This window comes from Capricornis sumatraensis, chromosome 13 (genome assembly GCF_032405125.1).
Source record: "Capricornis sumatraensis isolate serow.1 chromosome 13, serow.2, whole genome shotgun sequence".
In the NCBI taxonomy this organism is placed as follows: domain Eukaryota; kingdom Metazoa; phylum Chordata; class Mammalia; order Artiodactyla; family Bovidae; genus Capricornis; species Capricornis sumatraensis.
Genome location: NC_091081.1, coordinates 51604831 through 51630722, shown reverse-complemented (window position 1 = coordinate 51630722; position 25892 = coordinate 51604831). Strand labels below are relative to the sequence as shown.

The window sequence follows — 25892 nt, the reverse complement described above, 5'->3', positions numbered from 1 at the left end:
TGACCTTCAGCGTCCCCTGAAAGGAGTTCAGGGTGGAGAGCAGAAATGAGGCACTCTGTGCTGGTGGGGGGTGGATGTCGTGGGGAGGGGGGGATGGTGTGAGGTGGGGGGATGAGGGGGAGATGGGGTCTGGAAGGACCGATCTTCAGATAGATATTTTCAGGAGCTGATTTTATGAGCCCAATTCTTGTATTTCCTCACATCTAGAAAAGCGCTGAAGTCCTTCATGGTGACGACTACTTCTTGTGACTAAAGCTTCCTGAGACCAGTAGAAATTTTCTGGAAAAAATAGGGACTTGATTGCATGTACTCTGCCTTCGCCAAAATCACATATATATTCTCCTTCCCCCCTACCTCTTTGCAGCAGTTTCTCAGAGCTATTTGAGGTGCTATCTCCCAGGCTACAGTCCTTTTTTTGCCCCAAATGAAACTTAACAGTCAACTCTCAGGCTGTGTATTTTTCTTAAGTCACCACTCCCACAGCCCCCAAAGCACAGCGCTGCCCGCGCTCCCTCCTCTCACCTATTTTCCTTTCCACCTCCTCTCTCTTCCCTCTTCCCCTTCTTTCAAGTGAGAACTGGCAACCACAAACCCACAGAAACAACGCATCCCTCTAGAAAAATTTAAAGAGGCAAGATCAGCGAAGACCTGGAAGCGGAGTGGACCCTCCAAATCCTCCCGCGCACCTCCCAAAGAGCAGCCCATCACCGATAGTGGGACCACCAGGGTCCAGGCTCCCTGGTCGGGCCGGGACCGCGACCGGTGCCCTCTTCCCGCGGGGAACAACCTCCTCACTGTTCCCGCCCGGAGCGAGTGCCAGCCGCCAGCCGCGCCCGAGCCGCCCCGCTGGCCAGGGTCGGACGGGGTGACCGCGGGGGTGTGCGCCTGGCCGTGTGGGGCCGGCCTCGGGAGAGCCCGCCCCGGCCCGGCCCAGCCCCGCCCGCCGGCCCGCGCAAGCCTCCTTCGACTCGCCGCCGCCCTCCTTCGACCGCCCGTCTGGCTCGCACACACCGGCGCTCGCGCTCTCGCCACCAGCCGCAGCCATGGATCCCCGAGCCGCACGCGCCCCGGCGCTGAGGCTCCTCGCGCTGGGCGCGTTGCTGTGGCCCGCGGCGCGCGCCTGGGAGCTCACCATCCTGCACACCAACGACGTACACAGCCGCCTGGAGCAGACGAGCGAGGACTCGAGCAAGTGTGTCAACGCCAGCCGCTGCGTGGGCGGCGTGGCACGGCTTGCCGCCAAGGTGCACCAGATCCGCCGCGCCGAGCCCCACGTGCTGCTGCTCGACGCCGGCGACCAGTACCAGGGCACCATCTGGTTCACCGTGTACAAGGGCACCGAGGTGGCGCACTTCATGAACGCCCTGCGCTATGATGCCATGGTAAGACCCCCAGCCCGGCAGGCTGGGGAGCCCCCGGGGTGGAGTGTCCGAGCGAGAGAGATGCCCAGGTGAAGGAGCCGCAGATGGTGAGGCCGTGGGTGGCGAGCCTAGGACCCCGGCGCTGAGCGATGTGGAGAGAAAGCGAGACTCCCGGCAGTCTTCCAGGTGGATGCTTACATAGACGCCCCTTGGCTGATTCGTCTTAAATGGACTGATGTTGTACCTCCACCAAGAAACTGGGTATTTAGAGGAGCAGGACTCGGACTTGCCAGTGAGGAGGTTCAGCTGGGATGTGCAGGACCCCAGTTACACTGTGCCCTGGACCGAGGTAGACCCCTCACATATCTCTCGTTTACTGCTTGGTCTTTCGAAGAAATGCTTTATCTCCAGTTAATTGGAAGGGAAACAAACTCAGGGACAAAGAGGTTAAGTGCATTACCCAGGTCATGTGCTGGGAGAGGGAGCGAGATAGGATAATAATAGATCCCAGATCCCTTTGACCCCAGAGCTTCAGCATAATTAAGCTCACAGTCTTGGGGAGAGTCCCAGCTGGACACCTTCTGTGTGCAGCTGACTTTCTCTGTGCCTTAGTTCCTGCCTCTAGAAAACAGGGTAATAATCCTGTCTGCTTTCAGAGGGTTGGCCGACACATAGTTGTTGTTTAGTTGCTAAACTGTGTCAGACTCTTTTGCGGCCCCATGGATTATCATCTGCCAAGCTCCTCTGTCCGTGGGATTTCCCAGGCAAGAATACTGGAGTGGGTTGCCATTTCCTTCTCCAGGGCATCTTCCCCACCCAGGGATCAAACCCACATCTCCTGCATTGGCAGGTGGATTTTTTACCACTGAGCCACTAGGGAAGCCCACTTCAGAGGGTTGGCTGGCATATGGTATGACCTCTTTAAATGTTAGTTCTTATTATTACCAGGCACTGTTGTAGAGGTTTAAAAACAAAAATAAAGAAACTTCCCTAGGGAAGCCAAAATACTGAAAGCACTGGGTTTCAAAGAATTTCATTAAAACCAGTTTGGCAGCAGAGATGTAGGAAGAGTCCCACTTAAGAGATGAGAGGCTGTTAAAACATGTGTGAGAGTTGAAGTGCCAGTTCCTCAGTGCTCTGTTAAAGGTGATGCCTTATTTTGTTGGACTGAATTCTAGAAAAGGAGCAGAGAGGAGTGGCACAGTAATAAATAGGTATGACTTTTGTAAGTCAAACTAACGCCCGAGTTTAGCCCTGTGTGAAATCCTAGAGTGAAGGGATTCTGTGTGGCGAAACTGGGGGAAAAAATCCTAGAAGTTTTACAACAGGAACAGAGCAAGGGGTCCAGGGAGATGTGGTATGTGGATATGGGAGCCGAGGAGAGGTGTGGTCCTGCCTGGGATACAGCAGGCTAACGGTACACTTTGTATCAGAGGAACAGAGAGGTGGGCAAAGCACAGTGTTGTATTTTTCCCCCTGGAAACTTGGAGAGAGGGGGACAGGAAAGATACAGGGTGGGTAGACTTTTCTTTTTTTTTCCAGGAAAGCTCATTGTAGAGAGATGAAAGAAGGACAGAGAGGTCCTCTCTATCTGATCGTTGGTTTTAAGGTTATCAGGAACACTCAGAGCCACTGCAATTCAAAAGCTATGAGCCCCATAGCCTTTGTGTTTATCTGAGCCACAGCATTTATCTGGGGGACTTGCCAGCATCTGGACTGTGCCAAAGACTCGCAGGTCTCAAGAATTCTGTGTGTGGCCTCTTAGTGTTCTTATCTCAGCAGCTAGACCTGCCTGATGCTTTGTCCTAGGTAATGACAGAATAAATATTTATAAAACTGAATTGTTACTAGCCCATAGTTGCCATTTCCTCCCCCAAAGAATAAACCTTACGTGAGTTTGTTTTGATTTCTTCTACAAACCACAACTTTCTAAACTTTTCTTTTCATGACGCTCTTTTTTCCACAGTTGTGTAGACTCCTTTCGGTGGAAAAAAAAAGTGGATAATTCCCAGTTTTCCCAAGTGATACTGTTTTCCTCTTTCAGATGAATTAAGCTCACAATGTTAATGAAGTGTTTATGATAAGATGCTGGGTGAAGCTGAAGCAATCTGCTACAAGTTACAGCCCATCACCACCAGAAATGTTTAGAATACTTATTGTTGGATGGATTTACTGTCCTTTAAATTTCACTCAAAACAATTGGACCAGGGCCTGAGGAAAACTAGGCAACTTATGTAATGTTGGCAGGTTGTGAAAGAGGAGGAAAGCCAAAGGTAAGATTGGTGGCCAGATTCTTGATACCATCTCATCAGATCCACTCCATGCAGGTTTGACAAACATGGTTTGACCTGCATAAAATCTTAGTTCTTGTGATGCTTTAGTAGGGGATAAAGCTCTGCCACATTCACTGTGTTTTGGTTTTCCAGTGGCTTTTCACTGTCATTTTGCTTACACACCATTCAGGGAGTTTATTGCTGTTCTGCTGTTAAAATCTACCCCCAGCCCACCGACCTGCTGCCACCTCTTGACTCTCAGGAAGCTGGAGATGTAGATCAGGGTGGAAAACAGTCGTGAAAGGATATCCCCAGTTCTCTAGAAACTGGACCTGGTTAGAGGAGCCACATCTAAGGATGCATGGGTTTGGAGGGCAAAGAGGAAGTGACTAGAATTTAACTTAACCCCAGGAGTTCCTTCAACCTCTGGACTTCCAAGCCCCAGTGAGAACAGCTAGAGCGGTTCTTTTTTTTCCTTATTGGTAGCTAGTTGCTTTACAGTGTTATGGTGGTCTCTGCCAAATATCAACTTGAATCAGTTGTAACTGTGTGTGTGTGTGTCTGTGTGTATCCCCTCGCTCTTGAGCCTCTCTCCTCTGACCCATTCCACCCCCTAGGTCATCACAGAACACCAGGCTGGTCGCCCTATGTTTGTTACATAGCAGCTTCCACTAGTTATCCATTTTACACATGGTAGTGGATATATGTCAATGCTACTACTCAATTTGTCCTACTCTCTCCTTCCTCCGCTGTGTTCACCAGATCATTCTTTATGCCTGTGTCTCCATTCTTCTCTGTAAATAGGTTCATCAGTAGTGTTTTTGTAGTTTCCATATATATGCATTAGTATACAATGCTTGCTTTTTTCTTTCTGACTGACTGCACTCTGTATAACAGGCTCTAGATTCTTCCACTTCACTATAACTGACTCAATTTCATTCTTTTTTATGGCTGAGTAATACTCCATTGTATATGTGTACCACAACTTCTTTAGCCATGCATCCACTGATGGATATCTAGATTGCTTCCTGGCTATTGTAAACGGTGCTGCAGTGGACATTGGGGTACCTGTGCCTTTCAGAATTCTGGTTTTCTCAGGGCATGTCACCAGTAGTGGGATTGCTGGATCATTTTATTCTTAATTTGTTTTATTCTTAATTTGTTTAGGAATCTCCATACTGTTTTCCACAGTGGCTGTACCAATTTACATTCCACCAGCAGTGCTGGGGGGTTCTGATAGTACTGGAGCCAAAGACAAGCTTAGAGACTTCTGGACCCAGCTGCCAGGCAGAAAACTCTAGAGGGAGGCCATCACAAGCTGCTAGTTAGTGTCGCTGTGTTGGTGGAGGCACAGGAAGACAGCTCTGATGTGCTCACCATGTGAGTTGGGTGGGTTGCTTTCTCTGAGCTTCCTGTTCCCAACTGCAAGACTGGCGGGATCAACTACCACCCCGCCCCTCTGTGTTAGACTTTTGCAAGTGATCCATGAGATGGCAAATGTAAAACTCCCTAGCTTCCTGCTGGCTCAGAGTAAATACTCAGTAAAGTTAGTTCCATGTGTCCTGCCAAAAAAAAGAGAAAGCTGTGAGTAAGAGAGGTTGGGGTTTTAAGCTCTCAGTTTATCTGATTCTGACTGCCCGCACAACCTACCACCCTCCTCTGCCCACTCCACCAACTTTTCTATGTCCCATTTCTGAACTATTCTTTTTTTTTTTACATTTCTTTTGTTTTTATAGAAAAAATTATTTTAAAATGCTAATCATGTAACATATTCCGTCAAGACTTACTAGAGGTTGGATTTTTTTTTTTTTTGGTTTGGGCTATTCTTCATGTTTAGTCATTGAGCAGACTTATGTGAACCCCCAAAAGCACAGAAGCAAAGGGATTCATCTCCAGGGAGGGGATTCTCACCACCAAGGTGGGCTGTGGGGAAGGGAAGCCGCTTTTGGGCCCTGTTGTAAGGCCCTGGCCACTGAGCCCAATTTCTGTCTGACAGCCAGCAGCCTCAACCTGAGCAAACCACTCCCTGATGCCAGAGCCAGCAGCCTGAGTGGGGACCATGGCCCCTGACTTTACCTCACCCAAGCCCAATAGACCCCCTTTAGCCCACATGCCTCACCTTCCATTTCCCATGTAGGCAGCCCTCCTCGCATGTTGCCGTTTGTGTTTGATTTCTATGTGGGATTGTAGAACCTTTGTTATAGTTTTAGTTGCTTATACTTTTAAGTTACGCAACTCATTCTGTTACTCAGCTCATTGTTTCTTTGTTCTGAACTGGGCACCCGCACTGTGCCTCGTGCACCATGAAGACCTCCCCACATTTTAGCTTTTGCTCCCCTTTGATGGGTTTGGGCATGGGACACATCATGCTGAAGTTCCACAAATGTGCTGCCCCAAATAGCCTCCTGCAGGTCCTGCCTGTGAGACTTCCTTTAGGATCCATACCCATGGCAGGATTGCTGGGCACAAGGATGTGTACCTTACTCAAGAACTGACCACCAGATGGCCTTCCTGGGGCCTTCTATTCACCCCACCCACCCCAGGCAGATATGACCCCACCCCCACCACATCCTTACCCCTACTTTGCATCATTTCCAGCTTTCCAAGAGGTGTAAAATGACATCTCACTATCTGAGCTTGTGTTTTTCTAATAATTAGTAAAATTAATATGTTTGTTAACTTTATGGGTTTCCTCTGCCCTAACTGCATGGTCACATACTTTGCTCTTTCTTTATAAATTAGGTTTGCTCTAGTTTTCTTACTTTTCAAGTTCTAAGTATTGATCCATAATCAATTTTCTTTTTTCGAATTTTTTTTGGCCTTGCCATGAACCATGTGGGATCTTAGTTCCCTGACCAGGGATTGAACCTGTGCAATGGAAGCACACTGGACCACAAAGGAAGTCCCTGCAATCAGTTTTAGACATTGTTGTTTCCTCCTCCGGGATCTTCCCAACCCAGGGACTGAAGCGAGGTCTCCTGCATTGCAAGTGGATTATTTACCATTTTTAGATCTATTAATTTTGTCCATAGCATTGTCAACTTGTTTTATTGGGTGGGAATTTTTAGGACATCAGGCCCAGGCCTGGGAGATAGCATCTCAAGTGACCCTGAGAGAACTGCCTCAAGGAGGCAAGGGGAGGAGCCTGGTTGTATAGTTTTGCAACATCAAAATAGTAGATAGTCTGAACATCAAAAGAGTTACGTCAGTTAAAGAAGACTAAATATCCCAAGTTAAGGATTGTAGTGCTTTTCTATGTATGGAAAGTTGCAAGAGTCTGGCTCATTGAAGTCATTCCTTTGACGTGTACCTCTAATATCTGGGGCCAGTATGTGTGTTTTCATATCCTGATCTTCCTCAGGGCTCACCCTAGGGAGTGGCTGCAGTCTGATGGGTGCTAGATAGCTGGTATTCATCTCCTTCTCAAATTCCCTTAGGGCCCATATTGAGGGCTGCCATCTCTGATGACCGTGACATCCTTGTTTATTGATATGGCAGAAAATACTCCATTTTTTAGTGTCTTTTCATTGAACAGAAATCCTCCACTTGGTATAATCAAACTAATTTTTTTTTTTTGTCTTATGGTTTGTGCTTTTGAAATTTTACATAAGATTTCGGCAATTTGAAGCTTATCATCCCCAGCACTCATCATTGGAATTCAGACATGAGTACTGTTCTCTCTGCCTTTGAGAGATGGTGAATCTGTAACTGGGAATATGCCATTCAGCTCTTTAAGCCATCAATTCCTCATCTGTAAAGTCTGAGGGTCCTCACATCTCTAAACCAGTGGTGACCTGAGAAATATTTTGATTCCATTTCAGTTCAGTGGAGGGATGGGAGGATGAGGCAAAGGTGCAGAAGCAGGAATCTGTAAGATAAACCAGCCTGGACCAGAGCAAGGTGGCAGGAATCAGGAGAGATGGGATCGCATGCAACTTACAGGCCACCCTGAGAAAATGGGGCTCTGCTCTTTTGTCATGGGGAGCCACTGGAGGTGTCTGAGTGGAGGAATTGTGGTTAATAAAAAATAAATATTTTGTCTTTGTCTGCAGTTCCTGGCACATAGCTCCCCAAACTCTTGGGGATACGTGATCAGTGTCTTCTATATGTCAATGAGATGACTGATGGCTGGAGACTCCTAGGCATCTTCAGAGTGAGATTAGAGAGTAGGGACTATTAACCTCTGGGGAGAGGCAGGGACCCAGAGACTGAGCTGATCACCAGCAGTCAGGGATTTGATCAATTATGTCAATGTGATGAAACCATCCTAAAAAGTCCTAAATGGTGAACACACTGAAGTGGTGGCACGGTGGTGTGCCCAGAGAGAGCAGGGAAGCCCTGTGCACCCTTCTGCTTGCACACCTTGCCCCATGCATGTCTTCCACTTGGCTGTCCCTGAGTTGCAGCCTTTATAGTACACCAGTAACTGTAAAAGCAAAGTACTTTCCTGAGTTCTGTGAGTTTTTCTAGCAAATTATCAAAACTGTGTAGGGTCTTGTGGGAATCCCTGATTTACAGCTGATGTATTACAAGTACAAGTGACCCAAGACCTACAACTGGCATCTGAAGTGGGGGCAGGCCTGTGGCTCTGAACCCAGGATCTGTGATTTGATGTTCACTCCTGGTAGACAGTGTGTGCGCGCTAAGTCACTTCAGTTGTGTCCTACTCTTTGCAATCCCATGACTGTAACCCTCCAGGCTCCTCTGTCCATGGGATTCTCCAGGCAAGAATACTGGAGTGGGTTTTACTGGAAGGGATCTTCCCAACCCAGGGACCGAACCCGTGTCTCCTGAGTCTCCTACATTGGCAGGTGGTTTCCTTACCACTACTAACACCACCTAGGAAGCCCCAGGTAGATAGTGTCAGTATGGAACTGAATTGTTGGACACCCAGTTGGTAACCTCAGAGACCTGGACAATTAGCTGATATGAGAAAACACTTCTCAGCCACAGAGGGAAATCACAGTTTTGGAAGAATGAATAGAAATGGATGGGAGGGCAAAGATACCAGAAAAGAGGAAGGGAGAAGGGGCTGGACAGTATAGTCTAGTCAAGAGATGAAGACAGACTGAAACTGGGCAAAGGGCTTGTATGGCTGCAGTGCAGAAAGCTGACGTCTTAAAAGCAGACATTTGTGGCAAAGTAAGTATTTATTGCAGGGCGCCGAGCAAGGGAGGAAGAGAGAGCCTCAGATCCACTCCCACTTGGGTTTTGAGTTGAGGGTGTTTTTAAAGGGAAAGAACAAAGAAACTGAAATTCATCATCATTTTGTGACGTTTCTCAGTCACAGTTTCGGGAGCCAGTAAGTCTCTGGTTTAGGATTCTCAGGCCAGGTGGTCTGTGACTTGGGGACCTATTAGAAGAGCAACCTGAAATTGTATGTTAATGATGAAATCTACAACAGTGGTTCCTCCAACTCTGGTTGATTACTGTTCTATAAACCTGTGGTTGAGGTCACTGGGGACAGGAAGTGAATAAAGTTTTGAATAGAGAGATTAATCATTAACTTGGAAGAGAATTTGGTTTTAGGGGCACTCCAGGTCAGAACTATGGTGATGGGGAAAGAAAGGCTGAATCCACCAGCGCCATTTTCAGTAGGCAGGCAGCATGGCGCAGGGCTAGGAGGGTGAATTTAGGGTGACTATCTGGGATCAGGTCCCCTCCCTGCCACTTAAAATCTATGGAGTGTGAGCAGGTTCTTGAATCTCCTGGAGGTTTTCTTTCCATAGGTGTAAGGTGAGTGTGATCATGGTCTTCTCCCCATAGGTTGTTGTAGGGTTTAAAGGAGATGACAGAGACTTCCCTGGTGGTGCAGTGGCTAAAACTCCACTCTCCCAATGCAGGAGACCCTTGTTTGATCCCTGGTCAGGGAACTAGATCCCACATGTCACAACTAAAGATCTTGCATGCTACAACAAAGACTCAGCAGAGCCAAATAAATAAATAAATATTTTTAAAATGAATATTAAAGGAGATGATAGTGGGTGTAAACTTCTTTGCACAGTGCCAGCCACATCAGGGGTCAGTAAGTGCTGGCTGTACTCACCTTCTGTTGGCAGAGGTGGCTCAAAAGAGCTTATAATCAAAAGATGACTAAGAGGGTTCAAGTCCGGGACACAGGGCGAGTCAGCGGTGTTTGACATTGCACCTCAAGATTGCAGAGGTGTAGTAAGATTACCCCCTGACAGCTAAAGCCTCCTATTTCCAGGCTTTTCCTGACTTAGTGGCCATGCTTGTGCCCATGGGGTTGTGGCAGACAGAAGCAGTAGAAAGAGATCTGGATAGGACCTCAGGACACTCAGGTTTCACTTGGCTTTTCCAGCTTCTAGCTATGTGAGTTTGGGCAGCGGATTCCTCATCTATAAAACAAGGGATTTGGAGGGGGTGGTCTGCCCGTGTCATTTCTCAGTGCCTCAGGCCCTGCCCAGCTCTATGTCTTGCTTCTAATCTGCCAACACAGCTCGACTGGTCCCAGGACTTAATAGTACGCATGGGTCTAAGTTGGCCTGACAACTCTTGTTTCTCCTCCACAGTTCCTTTCATAGAAGCTATTTTCTTTTGGAGGGATGGCTTGGGTCTTCCCCCAGGTACCTCCAGGTGGCTACTGCTTCCAGACAAAGAGGTTCCCAGGATTTTAGATGGAGGGTTATCTGTTTTGTAAGGAAACAGAGTTACTTTATCTTCAATAACAAAGCAGCATGTTCTGGGAAGACAGACTAGTAGTGCTGGTTTGGAAAGCTTGAAAGAGATACCTGATGGCAGTGTTTTGTTGTTTTGTTTTATTAAAGCATAGAAGTGAAAGTGAAGTTGCTCAGTCATGTCCAACTCTTTGCGACCCCATGGACTGACTATGGCCTACCAGGCTCCTTGGTCCATGGGATTTTCCAGGCAAAAATACTGGAGTGGGTTGCCATTTCCTTCTCCAGGAGACCTTCCCAACCCAGAGATTGAACCCAGGTCTCCCCCGTTGCAGGCAGACGGTTTACTGTCTGAGCCACCAAGGAAGTCCTTGAAGCATAGAAAGCATGGAAAGTTGGTGGTTATCCCTAGAGCTCAGACCCTGAAAGTTGTGCATGTCTATGGATTGTGGATCCTCGGGTCTCAGTGACATGTGTGAACAGCCCCAACCCCATCCTGTGGCTGTTGTCCCCAACCTCTGCTTCCTCTGTTTCAGTCTGAGTTCCACATCAGGGCTGGTCTGGGTGAGACCAGCCTCAGGCACGGAGGAAAGGAAGCAGCAGCAGCTTCTGAGCTCATCTTGTCCTAACATCTGTGTTTTCTTAACTGAAAATGGGAGAAGAACCGGACTAGTCACACAACAGATTGGCAGCTTTCCCTGCTTCACTCACAAAAACATCTGGATGCTGTGTAAACACCCTCCCTGTCTGTTCTTCAGCTATATAACCAGAACTTGCAAATCCTCTTGGCACTTCTTTTCCTTCACCTGAACAGTTGGCTTTATGGTTTAGTCACTAAGTTGTGTCCGACACTTGTGACCTCATGGACTATAGCCTGCCAGGCTCCTCTGTCCATTGAGATTCTCCAGGCAAGAATACGAGAGTGGGTTGCCATTTCCTTCTCAAGTTGGCTCTGTAAGGAATCCAAAAATCAGCTGGAGCCTCCTAGCTCCTCAGAGATGTACTGGGTTAGCCAAAGAGTTTGTTTGGTTTTTAAATAAAACTAAAAGAGATTCTTCATTTTCACAAAGAACTCTATTGAACAGGGTAGTTCATCATTTTGTTCTGCCACCTTCTGCCATTTTCCAGGCAACATCATAATTCTGTCTTCTCCAATGTTTTATGTTTGTGAGCAAAGAACTGTTCTAGGTACCTTTTACAGTCTTCCAGAAAATTGAAATTTTTCCACTAAGAGCATTTTATAAAGACCAAAATAAATCAGTTCAGTTCAGCTCAGTCGCTCAGTCGTGTCCGACTCTTTGCGATCCCATGAATCACAGCACGCCAGGCCTCCCTGTCCATCACCAACTCCCAGAGTTCACCCAAACTCATGTCCATTAAGTCAGTGATGCCATCCAGCCATCTCTCCTTTGTTGTCCCCTTCTCCTTCTGCCCCCAATCCCTCCCAGCCTCAGAGTATTTTCCAATGAGTCAACTCTTCTCATGAGGTGGCCAAAGTACTGGAGTTTCAGCTTTAGCATCATTCCTTCCAAAAAACACCCAGGACTGATCTCCTTTAGAAGGGACTGGTTGGATCTCCTTGCAGTCCAAGGGACTCTCAAGAGTCTTCTCCAAAACCACTGTTCAAGGCATCAATTCTTTGGCGCTCAGCTTTCTTAACAGTCCAACTCTCACATCCATACATGACCACTGGAAAAACCATAGCCTTGACTAGACAGACCTTTGTTGGCAAAGTAGTGTCTCTGCTTTTCAATATGCTATCTAGATTGGTCATAACTTTTCTTCCAAGGAGTAAGCATCTTTTAATTTCATGGCTGCAATCACCATCTGCAGTGATTTTGGAGCCCAAGAAAATAAAGTCTGACACTGTTTCCACTGTTTCCCCATCTATTTGCCATAAAGTGATGGGACCAGATGCCATGATCTTCGTTTTCTGAATGCTGAGCTTTAAGCCAACTTTTTCACTCTCCTCTTTCACTTTCATCAAGAGGCTTTTTAGTTCCTCTTCACTTTTTGCCATAAGGGTAGTGTCATCTGCATATCTGAGGTTATTGATATTTCTCCCGGCAATCTTGATTCCAGCTTGTCTTTCTTCCAGCCCAGCATTTCTCATCATGTACTCTGCATATAAGTTAAATAAGCAGGGTGACAATATACAGCTTTGACCTACTCCTTTCCTATTTGGAACCAGTCTATTGTTCCATGTCCAGTTCTAACTCTTGCTTCCTGACCTGCATACAGATTTCTCAAGAGGCAGGTCAGGTGGTCTGTTATTCTCATCTCTTTCACAATTTTCCACAGTTTATTGTGATCCACACAGTCAAAGGCTTGGGCATAGTCAATAAAGCAGAAATAGATGTTTTTCTGGAACTCTCTTGCTTTTTCGATGATCCAGTGGATGGTGGCAGTTTGATCTCTGGTTCATCTGCCTTTTCTAAAAGCAGCTTGAACATCTGGAAGTTCACGGTTCATGTATTACTGAAGCCTGGCTTGGAGAATTTTGAGCATTACTTTACTAGCATGTGAGATAAGCGCCATTGTGCGGTAGTTTGAGCATTCTTTGGCATTGCCTTTCTTTGGAATTGGAATGAAAACTGACCTTTTCCAGTCCTGTGGCCACTGCTGAGTTTTCCAAATTTGCTGGCATATTGAGTGCAGCACTTTCACAGCATCATCTTCCAGGATTTGAAATAACTGAAGTGGAATTCCATCACCTCCACTAGCTTTGTTCATACTGATGCTTTCTAAGGCCTATTTGACTTCACATTCCAGGATATCTGGCTATAGGTGAGTGATCACACCATCGTGATTATCTGGGTTGTGAAGACCTTTTTTGTACAGTTCTGTGTATTCTTGCCACCTCTTTTTAATATCTTCTGCTTCTGTTAGGTCCATGCCATTTCTGTCCTTTATCAAGCCCATCTTTGCATAAAATGTTCCCTTGGTATCTCTAATTTTCCTGAAGAGATCTCTAGTCTTTCCCAGTCTACTGTTTTCCTCTATTTCTTTGCATTGATCGCTGAGGAAGGCTTTCTTATCTCTCCTTGCTATTCTTTGGAACTCTGCATTCAGATGCTTATATCTTTCCTTTTCTCCTTTGCTTTTCGCTTCTCCTCTTTTCACAGCTATTTGTAAGGCCTCCCCAGACACCCATTTTGCTTTTTTGCATTTCTTTTCCATGGGGATGTTCTCGATCCCTGTCTCCTGTACAATGTCACAAACCTCAGTCCATAGTTCATCAGGCACTCTATCTATCAGATCTAGGGCCTTAAATCTATTTCTCACTTCCACTGTATAATCATAAGGGATTTGATTTAGGTCATACCTGAATGGTCTAGCGGTTTTCCCTACTTTCTTCAGTTTAAGTCTGAATTTGGCAATAAGATGTTTATTATCTGAGCCACAGTCAGCTCCTGGTCTTGTTTTTGCTAACTGTATAGAGCTTCTCCATCTTTGGCTGCAAAGAATATAATCAGTCTGATTTCAGTGTTGACAATCTGAACCAGAAGAACACAAGTCTTCTCTTGTGTTGTTGGAAGAGGGTGTTTGCTATGACCAGTGCATTTTCTTGGCAAAATTCTATTAGCCTTTGGCCTGCTTCATTCTGTATCTCAAGGCTAAATTTGCCTGTTACCCTAGGTGTTTCTTGACTTCCTACTTTTGCATTCCAGTCTCCTATAATGAAAAGGACATCTTTTTTGGGTGTTAGTTCTAAAAGGCCTTGTAGGTCTTCTTAGAACCATTCAACTTCAGCTTCTTCAGTGTTACTGGTTGGGGCATAGACTTGGATTACTGTGACAATTGAATGGTTTGCCTCGGTAACTAACAGAGATCATTCTGTCATTTTTATGATTGCATCCAAGTACTGCATTTCAGATTATTTTGTTGACCATGATGCCTAATGCCTACTCCATTTCTTCTAAGGGATTCCTGCCCGCAGTAGTAGATATAATGGTCATCTGAGTTAAATTCACCCATTCCAGTCCATTTTAGTTCGCTGATTCCTAGAACGTCGATATTCACCCTTGCCATCTCCTGTTTGACCACTTCCAATTTGCCTTGATTCATGGACCTGACATTCCAGGTTCCTATGCAATATTGCTCTTTATAGCATCGGACCTTGCTTCTATCACCAGTCACATCCACAGCTGGGTATTGTTTTTGCTTTGGCTTCATCCCTTCATTCTTTCTGGAGTTATTTCTCCACTGATCTCCAGTAGCATATTGGGCACCTACCAACCTGGGGAGTTCCACTTTCAATATCCTATCATTTTGCCTTTTCATACGGTTCGTGGGGTTCTCAAGGCAAGAATACTGAAGTGGTTTGCCATTCCCTTCTCCAGTGGACCACATTCTGTCAGACCTCTCCACCATGACCCGCCCATCTTGGGTGGCCCCACACCGCATGGCTTAGTTTCATGGAGTTAGACAAGGCTGTTGTCCGTGTGATCAGATTGACTAGTTTTCTGTGATTATGGTTTGTGTGTCTGCCCTCTGATGCCTCTCAACACCTACCATCTTACTTGGGTTTCTCTTACCTTGGACATGGGGTATCTCTTCACTGCTGCTCCAGTAAAGTGCAGCCGCTTCTCCTTATCTTGGATTAGGGGTATATCCTCACAGCCACCCCTCCTGACCTTGAACAAGGAGTAGCTCCTCTCGGCCCTCCTGCGCCCGTACAGCCACCGCTTCTTGGATGTGGGGTTGCTCCAAAATAAATGGAAATCTGTAAATGCAATGTCTGGATGTGGTAGAGGAATCAGAACTTTGCAGCCCAGCTGTAACAGTTTTTGCCTGTCATCAAAGAAACATACAGTCTTGCATTATCCTGATGGAAGATTATGTGTTTTCTGTTGACTAATTCTGGATGCCTTTCATCGAATGCTACCTTCAGTTGGTCTAACTGGGAGAAGTACTAGTTGGAATTAATTTTTTTTTTTCCTGGAAGGTTTTATCCTAATAGAAGACTCTTCCAATCCCACCATATACACAATATCACCTCCTTTAAAAGAAGATTGACTGACCTTTGGTGTGGTTGGTGGCGGTTCATTTCAGTTGCCCCACAATCTCTTCCATTCCACGTTATTGTGCAGTAACGATTTTTCATTGTACATCACAATTTGTTTTGAAAATGGAACATCTTACATTTCAGTAGAGAATGGCATGTGGAAATATGATCAAGGAAATTTTTTCACTTACGTGGAACGCGAACATCAAAGCAATTAACATAAGCAAGCTGGTACAAATGATTTTCAGTGATTGATTTGGATATTTTGAATATGTCAGCTATCTCCTGCATGGTATAATGGTGATTGTTCTCAATGTCTCGATTTACTCGCTGTCAGCTTCAACTGGTCTACCTGACTGTGGAACATCATCCAGTGAGAAATCTCCAGCTCAGAACTTCACAAACCACTTTTGACACTTTCAATCAGTCGCAGTATCTTCTCCATACACTAAATAAATCTTTGTTTGCATTTCAATTGCACTTTCACCTTTTGTGAAATAACAAAGCATAATATGCCAAAGATGTTATCCTCAAAATTAAAATGGCTACACAAAAATTCACCAATTTAGATAAGGCTTTTAAAAATGCACACTGATATGACAGCTGTCACAATACAAACAAAATTGTTTTGGATGAAGCTAAAAACATCTAAGCACTGCTTGAGCCGTCTTGTGGGGAAAACGAATAAGCCTTTTGACCAGCACAGTAGTGAAACCTTCCTGGAACCCAATTAGTTGAGCAGGTATTCCTAAAGGTAATGTTGCTTTGGGTATTTTGCGTGGTCAGAGAATTAATATAAAATGCTGTCTGTTCAGTGCTTGTTTGTTCATTGAGCTCAGGAATCTTTTCTGCCATTCAGTCAGACGCCACATTCATCTGCCAGGGACGAAGACTGGGGATGTGAAGCACAACCCAACACCAGAAGCAGCCACGATGCCTACCTTGTAATCTCCCCTGCTTATGGTTGTTGCTGAGTCTCCCTGAGTGATTGCCAACTAAGCCCTGTTGAGTGACAGACCAGAGTTTCCTCTAATCCTTAAACTATAGGGTGTCCCACAGCCTTCTTCATGGGATGAGCTAGAGTCTAAGTGACTAACTGGATTCACGTGTTGCAAATTTCTGACACATGGCTCTTTGATGTTGTTACAATCAATTTCTACGGATTAAAACCAAAATTCTTCTGCATCAATGCATCCTGTGCTGCTCTTAATTCGCTTTCCGTTGTTTTTCTTCTACCTGGATTTAAGCCTCTTTTCTTATTTGGAACTTTTCTGACTGCCTCAGCTTTCATGTCTCCATCCCCACATTTGTTACTACAGCTGATGTCATTGGCCTATGAGCTTTCCCTGATGAGTGCCTCGAAGGTGAAGCTCACTCTTGGAGCCCCGTCCATCCTTAACTGTCAGGCTGTCTCACACACATCTCTGCCTGTGGTTCCCACTTGCTTTATGAATGCATGGATGGTTGTGTTTATTTCATGCTCTCTCCCTGTCTGCCTAACCCTTCCTAAGGGCAAAGACCAGGGCTGTGTTACTCAGCACTATGGAAACCTGGAAGAAACCAGAGGGTTGTTTAATGATACTCATCCGTCTCCAGATGCTTGTCTTTTTTTTTTTTTTTTTAACATACTCTTTTCCAGTATGGTTTATCATAGGATCTTTTTTAAAGGCTATTTGCAGAAGTCAGAGACCTTACTGTATTTTTTATGATTTTATTTATTTACTTTTGGCTATTCTGTGTCTTTGTTGCTGTTCAGACTTTTCTCTAGTTGCAGCAACTGGGGACTACTCTCTAGCTGTGGTGTGCAGGTTTCTCATTGTGGTGGCTTCTCTTGTTGCAGAGTATGGGCTTTAGGGTGCACGGACTTCAGTAGTTGTAGCCCCCAGGCTTGGTCACTCCACAGCATGTGGGATCTTGGAATGGAACCTGTGTCTCCTGCATCGGCAGGCAGATTCCTTACCACTGAGCCTCCAGGGAAGGCCCTGTCATAGGATCTTGAACATAGTTCTCTGTGCCATACAGGAGGACCTTGCTGTTTATCCATCCCAAATACAATAAATGTATTTTTTATTAGTTTTATTAGTTTTATAGCTGATTTGGGGCTTCCCCGGTGACTCAGATGGTAAAAATCTGCCTGCAGTGCAGGAGACCTGCATTTGATCCCTGGGTTGGGAAGATACCCTGGAGGAGGGCATGACAACCCACTCCAGTGTTCTTGTCTGGAGAATCCCCATGGACAGAGGAGCCTGGCAGGCTATAGGGTTGCAAAGAGTCAGACACCACTGAGCAAATAAGCACACAGCTGATTTACAATGTTTTTAATTACTTCTGTACAGCAAAATGATTCAGTTATACATACATATACATGTGTATATATATATTAATTTTTTTAATATCCTTTCCATTATGGTTTACAGGTGCTTGTGTTAGGAGCAGTTTGGCAGGATAGTTAAGGTCCCAGATGCAAAAGCCTTGCTTTGTTCCAGTCCCAGCTATGCCTCTTGCTAGTTGTGGAAGCCCCATGCCTCAGGTTTCCCATCTCTGTAAACGACAAGTAATTAGTACTTATCTCACAGCATTGCAAGAATTAAATAAGTTAATGTATGAACAGGGCTTAGCCATGTAGCATGAAAGTCTTAACTATTAATATTTCTTTCTGTCATGTATTTTTTTTCTCTTTCTTGAAATTCCCTTATGTCAAATTCACTGGTAATTTTCACAGTCCTTTATGGACCAAGCAGGGGGCTGTGAAATGCCCCCTTTGTAATTCAGATACCGTATAGGTGGTTGGTCTCCTTGGCAGATTCCCAATAGAAAGAGATTTTTAAAAATTCCTTTTTCTTGCTAACTGCCTTCATGAAATCTATATAACGTTCATATGTGCACATGCAAGACACTGAACAGTTAAAAAATCTTTAAAAAAATCTATTCACAAGCAAGTGTCAGTAAGATATTAATAGAAATATAAATGAAGACACAGGAAATGAAAAAGAGAACCAGACTGAGCTGTGAATTGTGATGCAGTCAGCTAAGCTTCCAAGCTTATTGTCTGATTCACCTTCTTCCAAGCAGTTTGGTTTCTCTGTTTTACAACTTCCCTGGTGGCTCACATGGTAAAGACTCTGCCTGCAATGCAGGAGACCCAGATTTAATTCCTGGGTCGAGAAGATCCTCTGGAGAAGGGAATGGCAACCCACTCTAGTATTCTTGCCTGGAGAATCCCATAGACAGAGGAGCCTGGTGGGCTACAGTCCGTGGGGTCACAAAAAGTTAGTCATGACTGAGCGATTAACACTACTGCTGCTGCTTAACTACTCTTTATCAAGTGTGTTTTTATATCCTGTTCTTGAACAGCTTCAGTGGCTCACCTACCAAATCAGAGATGAAAATGGAACCTATTTGAAAGGAGCAGGTGGGGTGGGTGGTTTTATTATTCCTTCAGTAAACACTTGCTGAGCCGCTGGTGCCAGGCACTCATCTGGCATTACCAAGGACCCTGGGACAGTTGACATCGCTTCTGCCTCCAGGGGAAAGAGGAGAAAGACATGGACAGACAGCGGCAGCGGAGTGTGAATGGATGTGACAGGAGGGTGGTCTGCGGTGGCGGTGCCACTGAAGCCTTCTCACACACACTTGAGCTGCGTCTGAGGTAGTTCTTACATGCAGGTGGCTTTGTGTTCCTGGAACCGAAGGTGCCTGGTCAGGCAGAAAAAAAAATGAGACAACTCAGGGAGATCAGAGAGGGGCTGGTTTAGCATCTGAGCAGGACGGATTTCAGTAGGAAGCGGGGAGCCTTGCAGAGACACCCAGCAGGGCTGGAAGCAGTGGGCCGGGTGTTTGGGGACGTGCATTCTGGTGGCCCCTCGGCAGTGGGCGGGAGGTCTGAAGCCAGAGACTGGCTCAGAGGGTCTCGAAATGTCTAGGTGAGAAGCGATGAGACAGAGTGGGACAGTGGGAGTGCCTGGAGGGGATGGCGCAGGAGCAGAAACAAAGGGGTTTCCTGGGTGGGTCGCCAGGAGGGGAGGCCTGAGTGGGAGGGGAGGCCTGTGGGGGAGGGGAGGCCTGAGGGAGAGGGGAGGTCTGCCCCGTGCTATACTGGGGATTGCTCTTTGCTAGCACCTAGAACCACATGCATCCTCACAATAACCTTCATGGGTTATTGAGGCACGTGTTCTGCTGGCTGAATGGTGGGGACTGCCTGCCCAGCAGACTGTGCAGAGCAGGGATCCATGGGTAGGGTATGGAGGGGGCAGTGAGCACCAGGTTTCTCCCAGGCAATGCCATGCAACATCTCCTGCAACAGGAGCCCAGGTCTCTGCCCCACCACCGACCCAGTTTCAGTGTCTGTAACCCCCTCACCTGGGTTCAAGCTGGGCTGGCCTGAAATTGGGGTGGGGGATGTCATTTCAAAGTTGGGAAAAAAAAAATCTGCGTTTCCTGGTAACATTTGAAATAAAAATACTGCTGCGGGTTGACGCAAACCAACCAAAGATGTAGCATTAGACACTAGTCGGAGCTGGGCCACCATGACCGCCGCTGCACAGCTTGCTTTATTCAGGGAGGCCTGGCATGTTCTTGGCCTGTGAGACTCTCTCTCTCTCTCTGGGTTTTGCTGCTCACTTGCCTTTTTGTGGCTCTGTGTTCTGTGAAAATTATCACTATGTGGCTGCTGTGGCTTTAAGAACAGAACTCCTTATCAGTCTGATATCCCAGATGCACTGTGTCTGAAACTTTTTCCCACCGCAGCCCACACAGACAGGCCAACACAGGTACAGGTTACAGAGAAGAAGCTGCTGGGAACACCACCCAGGGACTGAGGACCAGTATCCCCAGCCTTGGGCATTCAGTCTCTTTTTTTCCTCCTCCTCACCAATCATTTATCAAGTTGTTTTTCCATCCAGTAGATATTTACTGAGCATTTCCCCTGTGGTAGCTACATTTATTTTTTATTTATTTATTTGGCTGTGCCAAGTGTGTTTGTCAGATGGGATCGAGTTCCTGACCAAAGATCGAACCTGGGCCCCCTGCATTGGGCATGGATTCTTAACCACTGGGCTACTAGAGAAGTCCATTTTAAATAGATTATGGGACTTGATTAATGCATATTCTTTTTTTTCAAATTTACTTTATTGATTTATAATATTGAATTAATTTCTACTGTACAGCAAAGTGATTCATTCAAAGTGTACATTCTTTTTCCTATTCTTTTCCATAATGGTTTACCACAGGATATGGAATATAGTTCCCTGTGCTATACAGTAGAAACTTGTTGTTTATCCATTTTATATATAATAATTTGCATCTGCTAACCCAAACTCCCAATCCATCCTTCCTCCACCCTCCTTACACCTTGGCAAACACAACTCTCTTTGTCCATGAGTCTGTTTCATAGTTAAGTTTATCCGTATCATACTGTAGATTACACCTATAAGTGATACCATACAATATTTGCCTTTCTCTGTCTGACTTACTTCCCTTAGTATGATAATTCCGAGGTCCATCCACTTTGATGCAGGTGCCATCATTTCATTCTCTTTATGGCCGAGTAATGTTCCCTTTTATATATGTACTGCATCTCCTTTATCCACCAATTAATGCATACTTCAACAACAGAGAGAAACGGCTCTGATCAATCACTCGTAACTGGAGGATTCAGAAAATGGGAGATTTCTCCATAAAGACTAAATATTCTGGCATAATAAGCATTAGTCACTCAGTTGTGTCCGTCTCTCTGTGACCCCATGGACCGGGCTCCTCTGTCCATGGGATTCTCCAAGCAAGAACAATGGAGTGGGTTGCCATTTCCTTCTCCAATTCTGGCATAATGGGAGACCTTTATAGAAGGCCAGCTGATGGCTACCGACCTCCATGTCTCCTCCTGAAGACCATGAAGAAAGAGCAGAAGACTCAGGTTTTGGGCCACTTCCCTGTGTCAGCCCCCAGAGCCACCCACTCCAACGCCAAGGGCTTTGTTTCTCTCACTCTCACCCCAAGGAGTGTTCTTATTTGTTCTTGTTCATTCATTTACTCAGCACCACTGAGAGCATGTGTTTATTGATGAAGGAAATAAATGAAGAAATAGCAGCTTCTCTTAGGAAAAGCTTTGAGAAAGAAAAAAGACTGGCTGTGGGCATGACGCCTCACAGGACAAGGTGGTCAGGCACACCTTGTTAGGTGACAGCTGGATTCAGTTGCACGTTCCATCTGCACTCTGTGGAACAAACATGGTAAAAGAGAGAAAAGTCGGGAAGGATGTGAAATCATTTCCTCTAGCACATGTTCCTCTCTGAAGTTTTATTTTACTGTTGTTGGAAGTCAATAGATTTCACGCTTATCATTATTATCTTCATGCAGACATGGAGAACAATTTCATCTCAAGTGTCTGTCTCTAGTTAATTGACAGTAAGTCCCTGCAGGGCCAGGAAAAGAAGAGTTTTGAGACTCAGTTCAAACTTGGTGGGGAAGACTGACTCCATCAGTTATTCAGCATCTGCCCCAGGTAGAGGAAGGGATGGGGGACTGTGGCATTATGACATCACGTATTTGTTTTCATTGGGTGGATACTAGGTACTTTCCATTGACTTCAGTATCTAAAGGATGGTAATTGACTGTTTCTTAACTTTCTGCTTTTGCATTCCAGTCCCCTATAATGAAAAGGATATCTTTTTTGGGTGTTAGTTCTAAAAGGTCTTGTAGGTCTTCATAGAACAGTTCAAATTTAACTGCTTCAAAATTACTGGTCAGGACATAGACTTGGATTACCGTGATATTGAATGGTTTGCCTTGGAAATGAACAGAGGTCATTCTGTCATTTTTAAGATTGCATCCAAATACTGCATTTCGGACTTTTCTGTTGACTGTGATTGTTACTCCATTTCTTCTAAGGGATTCCTGCCCACAGTAGTAGATATAATGGTCATCTGAGTTAAATTCACCCATTCCAGTCCATTTTAGTTCGCTGATTCCTAGAATGTTGACGTTCACTCTTTCCATCTCCTGTTTGACCACTTCCAACTTGCCTTGATTCATGGATCTAACATTCCAGGTTCCTATGCAATATTGCTCTTTACAGCATCGGACCTTGCTTCTATCACCAGTCACGTCCACAACTGGGTGTTGCTTTTGCTTTGGCTCCATCTCTTCATTCTCTCTTGAATTATTTCTCTACTGATCTCCAGTAGCATACTGGGCACCTACCAACCTGGGGAGTTCATCTTTCAGTGCCTTATCTTTTTGCCTTTTCATACTATTCATCGGTTTCTCAAGGAAAGAATACTGAAGTGGCTTGCCATTCCCTTCTCCAGTGCACCACATTCTGTCAGACCTCTCCACCATGACCCGTCCATCTTGGGTGGCCCTACATGGCATGCCTTAGTTTCATTGAGTTAGACAAGGCTGTGGTCCATGTGATCACATTGGCTAGTTGTCTGTGATTGTGGTTTCAGTCTGTCTGCCCTCTGATGCCCTCTCTCAGTGCCTACCATCTTACTTGAGTTTCTCTTACCTTGGATGTGGGGTGTCTCTTCACAGCTGCTCCAGCAAAGCGCAGCTGCTGCTCCTTACCTTGGACATGGGGTATCTCCTCATGGCCCCCAGAGGTCGAAAAACACCTGGAGTAACAGGCAAATTTGGTCCTGGAATACAAAATGAAGCAGGGCAAAGGTTAATAGAGTTTTGCCAAGAGAACACACTGGTCATAGTAAATACCCTCTTCCGACAATGCAAGAGAAGACTCTACACATGGATATCACCAAATGGCCAACATCGAAATCAGATTGTCTATATTCTTTGCAGCCAAAGATGGAGAAGCTCTATACAGTCAGCAAAAACAAGACCAGGAGCTGACTGTGGCTCAGATCATGAACTCCTGATAGCCAAATTCAGACTTAAATTGAAGAACATAGGGAAAACCACTAGGCCATTCAAGTATGACCTAAATCAAATCCCTTATGATTATATAATAGAAGTGAGAAATAGATTTAAGGGACTAGATCTGATAGAGTGCCTGAAGAACTATGGACAGAGATTCATTACATTGTACAGAGACAGGGATCAAAACCATCCACAAGAAAAAGAAATGCAAAAAAGCAAAATGGCTGTCCAAGGAGCCCTTACAAATAGCTGTGAAAAGATGAGACGCCAAAAGCAAAGGAGTAAAGGAAAGATATACCCATCTGAATGCAGAGTTCCAAAGAATAACAAGGAGAGATAAGAAAGCCTTCCTCAGCGATCAGTGCAAAGAAATAGAGGAAAACAACAGAATGAGAAAGACTAGACATCTCTTCAAGAATAATAGAGCTACCAAGAGAACATTTTATGCAAAGATGGACTTGATAAAGGACAGAAATGGTATGGACCTAACAGAAGCAGAAGATATTAAGAAGAGGTGGCAAGAATACATAGACCCGTACAAAAAAGATCTTCACGACCCAGATAATCACAATGGTGTGATCACTCACCTAGAGCCAGACATCCTGGAATGTGAAGTTAAGTGGGCCTTAGAAAACATCACTATGAACAAAGCTAGTAGAGGGGATGGAATTCCAGTTGAACTATTTCAAATCCTGAAAGATGATGCTGTGAAAGTGCTGCACTCAATATGCCAGCAAATTTGGGAAACTCAGCAGTGGCCACAGGACTGGAAAAGGTCAGTTTTCATTCCAATCCCAAAGAAAGGCAATGCCTAAGAATGCTGAAACTACCACACAATGGCGCTTATCTCACATGCTAGTAAAGTAATGCTCAAAATTCTCCAAGCCAGGCTTCAGCAATACATGAACCGTGAACTTCCAGATGGTCAAGCTGGTTTTAGGAAAGGCAGAGGAACCAGAAATCAAGTCGCCAACATCCACTGGATCATCAAAAAAGCAAGAGAGTTCCAGAAAAACATCTATTTCTGCTTTATTGACTATGCCCAAGCCTTTGACTGTGTGGACCACAATGAACTGTGATAATTCTTCAAGAGATGGGAATACCAGACCACCTGACCTGCCTCTTGAGAAACCTATATGCAGGTCAGGAAGCAGCAGTTAAAACTGGACATGGAAAAACAGACTGGTTCCAAATAGGAAAAGGAGTAGGTCAAAGCTGTATATTGTCACCCTGCTTATTTAACTTATATGCAGAGTACATCATAAGAAATGCTGGGCTGGATGAAGCACAAGCTGGAATCAAGATTGCCAGGAGAAATATCAATAACCTCAGATATGCAGATGACACCACCCTTAGGGCAGAAAGTGAAGAACTAAAGAGCCTCTTGATGAGAGTGAAAGAGGAGAGTGCAAAAGTTGGCTTAAAGCTCAACATTCAGAAAACTAAGATCATGGCATCCAGTCCCATCACTTCATGGCAAATAGATGGGGAGACAGTGGAAACAGTGGCTGACTTAATTTTCCTGGGCTACAAAATCACTGCAGATCATGATTGCAGCCATGAAATTAAGACACTTACTCCTTGGAAGGAAAGTTATGACCAACCTAGACAGCATATTAAAGAGCAGAGACATTACTTTGCCAACAAAGGTCTGTCTAGTCAAGGGTATGGTTTTTCCAATAGTCATGTATGGTTATGAGAGTTGGACTATAGAGAAAGCTGAGCGCCGAAGAATTGATGCTTTTGAACTGTGGTGTTGGAGAAGACTCTTGAGAGTCCGTTGGACTGCAAGGAGATTCAACCAGTCCATCCTTAAGGAGATCAGTCCTGAGTGTTCATTGGAAGGACTGATGTTGAAGCTGAAACTCCGATACTTTGGCCACCTGATGTGAAGAGCTGACTCATTGGAAAAGACTCTGATGCTGGGAAAGATTGAGGGCAGGAGGAGAAGGGAACAACAGAGAATGAAATGGTTGGATGGCATCACTGACTCAATGGACATGAGTTTGGGTAAACTCTGGGAGTTGGTGATGGACAGGGAGGACTGGCGTGCTGCAGTCCATGGGTGGCAAAGAATCGGACACGACTGAGCGACTGAACTGAACTGAATTGACTGTTAAATTCTCATTAGCATTCAATGCAATGGTAATAAATGAATGAATAGAGATGTGGTCATCATATAAGCACCTTAAAATGGGTATATGTCAGGAATTGCTTATCCCCAAAAGGAAGTTAGACTTTGTCCTGTATTCAGAATTAATGAGAGTTATAAACCAATGACGGTAACGCAAGCTTTCCCTCACTCCTCACTTCAGAGTGTTTTTAATCAAAACAAGAAACTCCAAATGGATTCATTCTTCCATTGCTGATTCATAAGACCTTTTGGGCCCTATCCTTGCAGAGTTTCTTCAAAGCCTTTCACAAACTATACATAGCAAATATACATGCTAAGTCACTTCAGTCATGTCTGACTCTGTGCTACCCTATGGACTGTAGCCTGCCAGGCTCCTCTGTCCATGGGATTCTCCAGGCAATACTGGAGTGGGTTCCCATGCCCTCCTCCAGGGAATCTTCCCGACCCAGGGATTGAACCTGCATTTCTTATGTCTCCTGCTTTGGCAGGCAGGTTCTTTACCACTAGCACCACCTGGGATGCAAAAGTAAATATTAACAAATGCCTGCAGTTGGGGTTAAAAACATCTGACTGTGTTCTGCAGAATTTATTTAACAACAGCAGGGT

At 45.2% G+C, this 25892-nt stretch overlaps 1 protein-coding gene across 3 annotated transcripts in view; it reads left to right on the top strand.

Moving 5' to 3' along the window:
* The first annotated feature begins 1013 nt into the window (after positions 1–1013).
* Positions 1014–25892, top strand: part of NT5E (5'-nucleotidase ecto) — a 67312-nt gene continuing 42433 nt past the window's right edge. For 2 of the 3 annotated variants that reach the window (XM_068984853.1, XM_068984852.1), the window contains exon 1: positions 1014–1382. In XM_068984853.1, the coding sequence (XP_068840954.1) occupies positions 1044–1382 (339 nt within the window). In that variant the 5' untranslated portion in view covers positions 1014–1043. The other variant, XM_068984854.1, reaches the window with a different exon arrangement.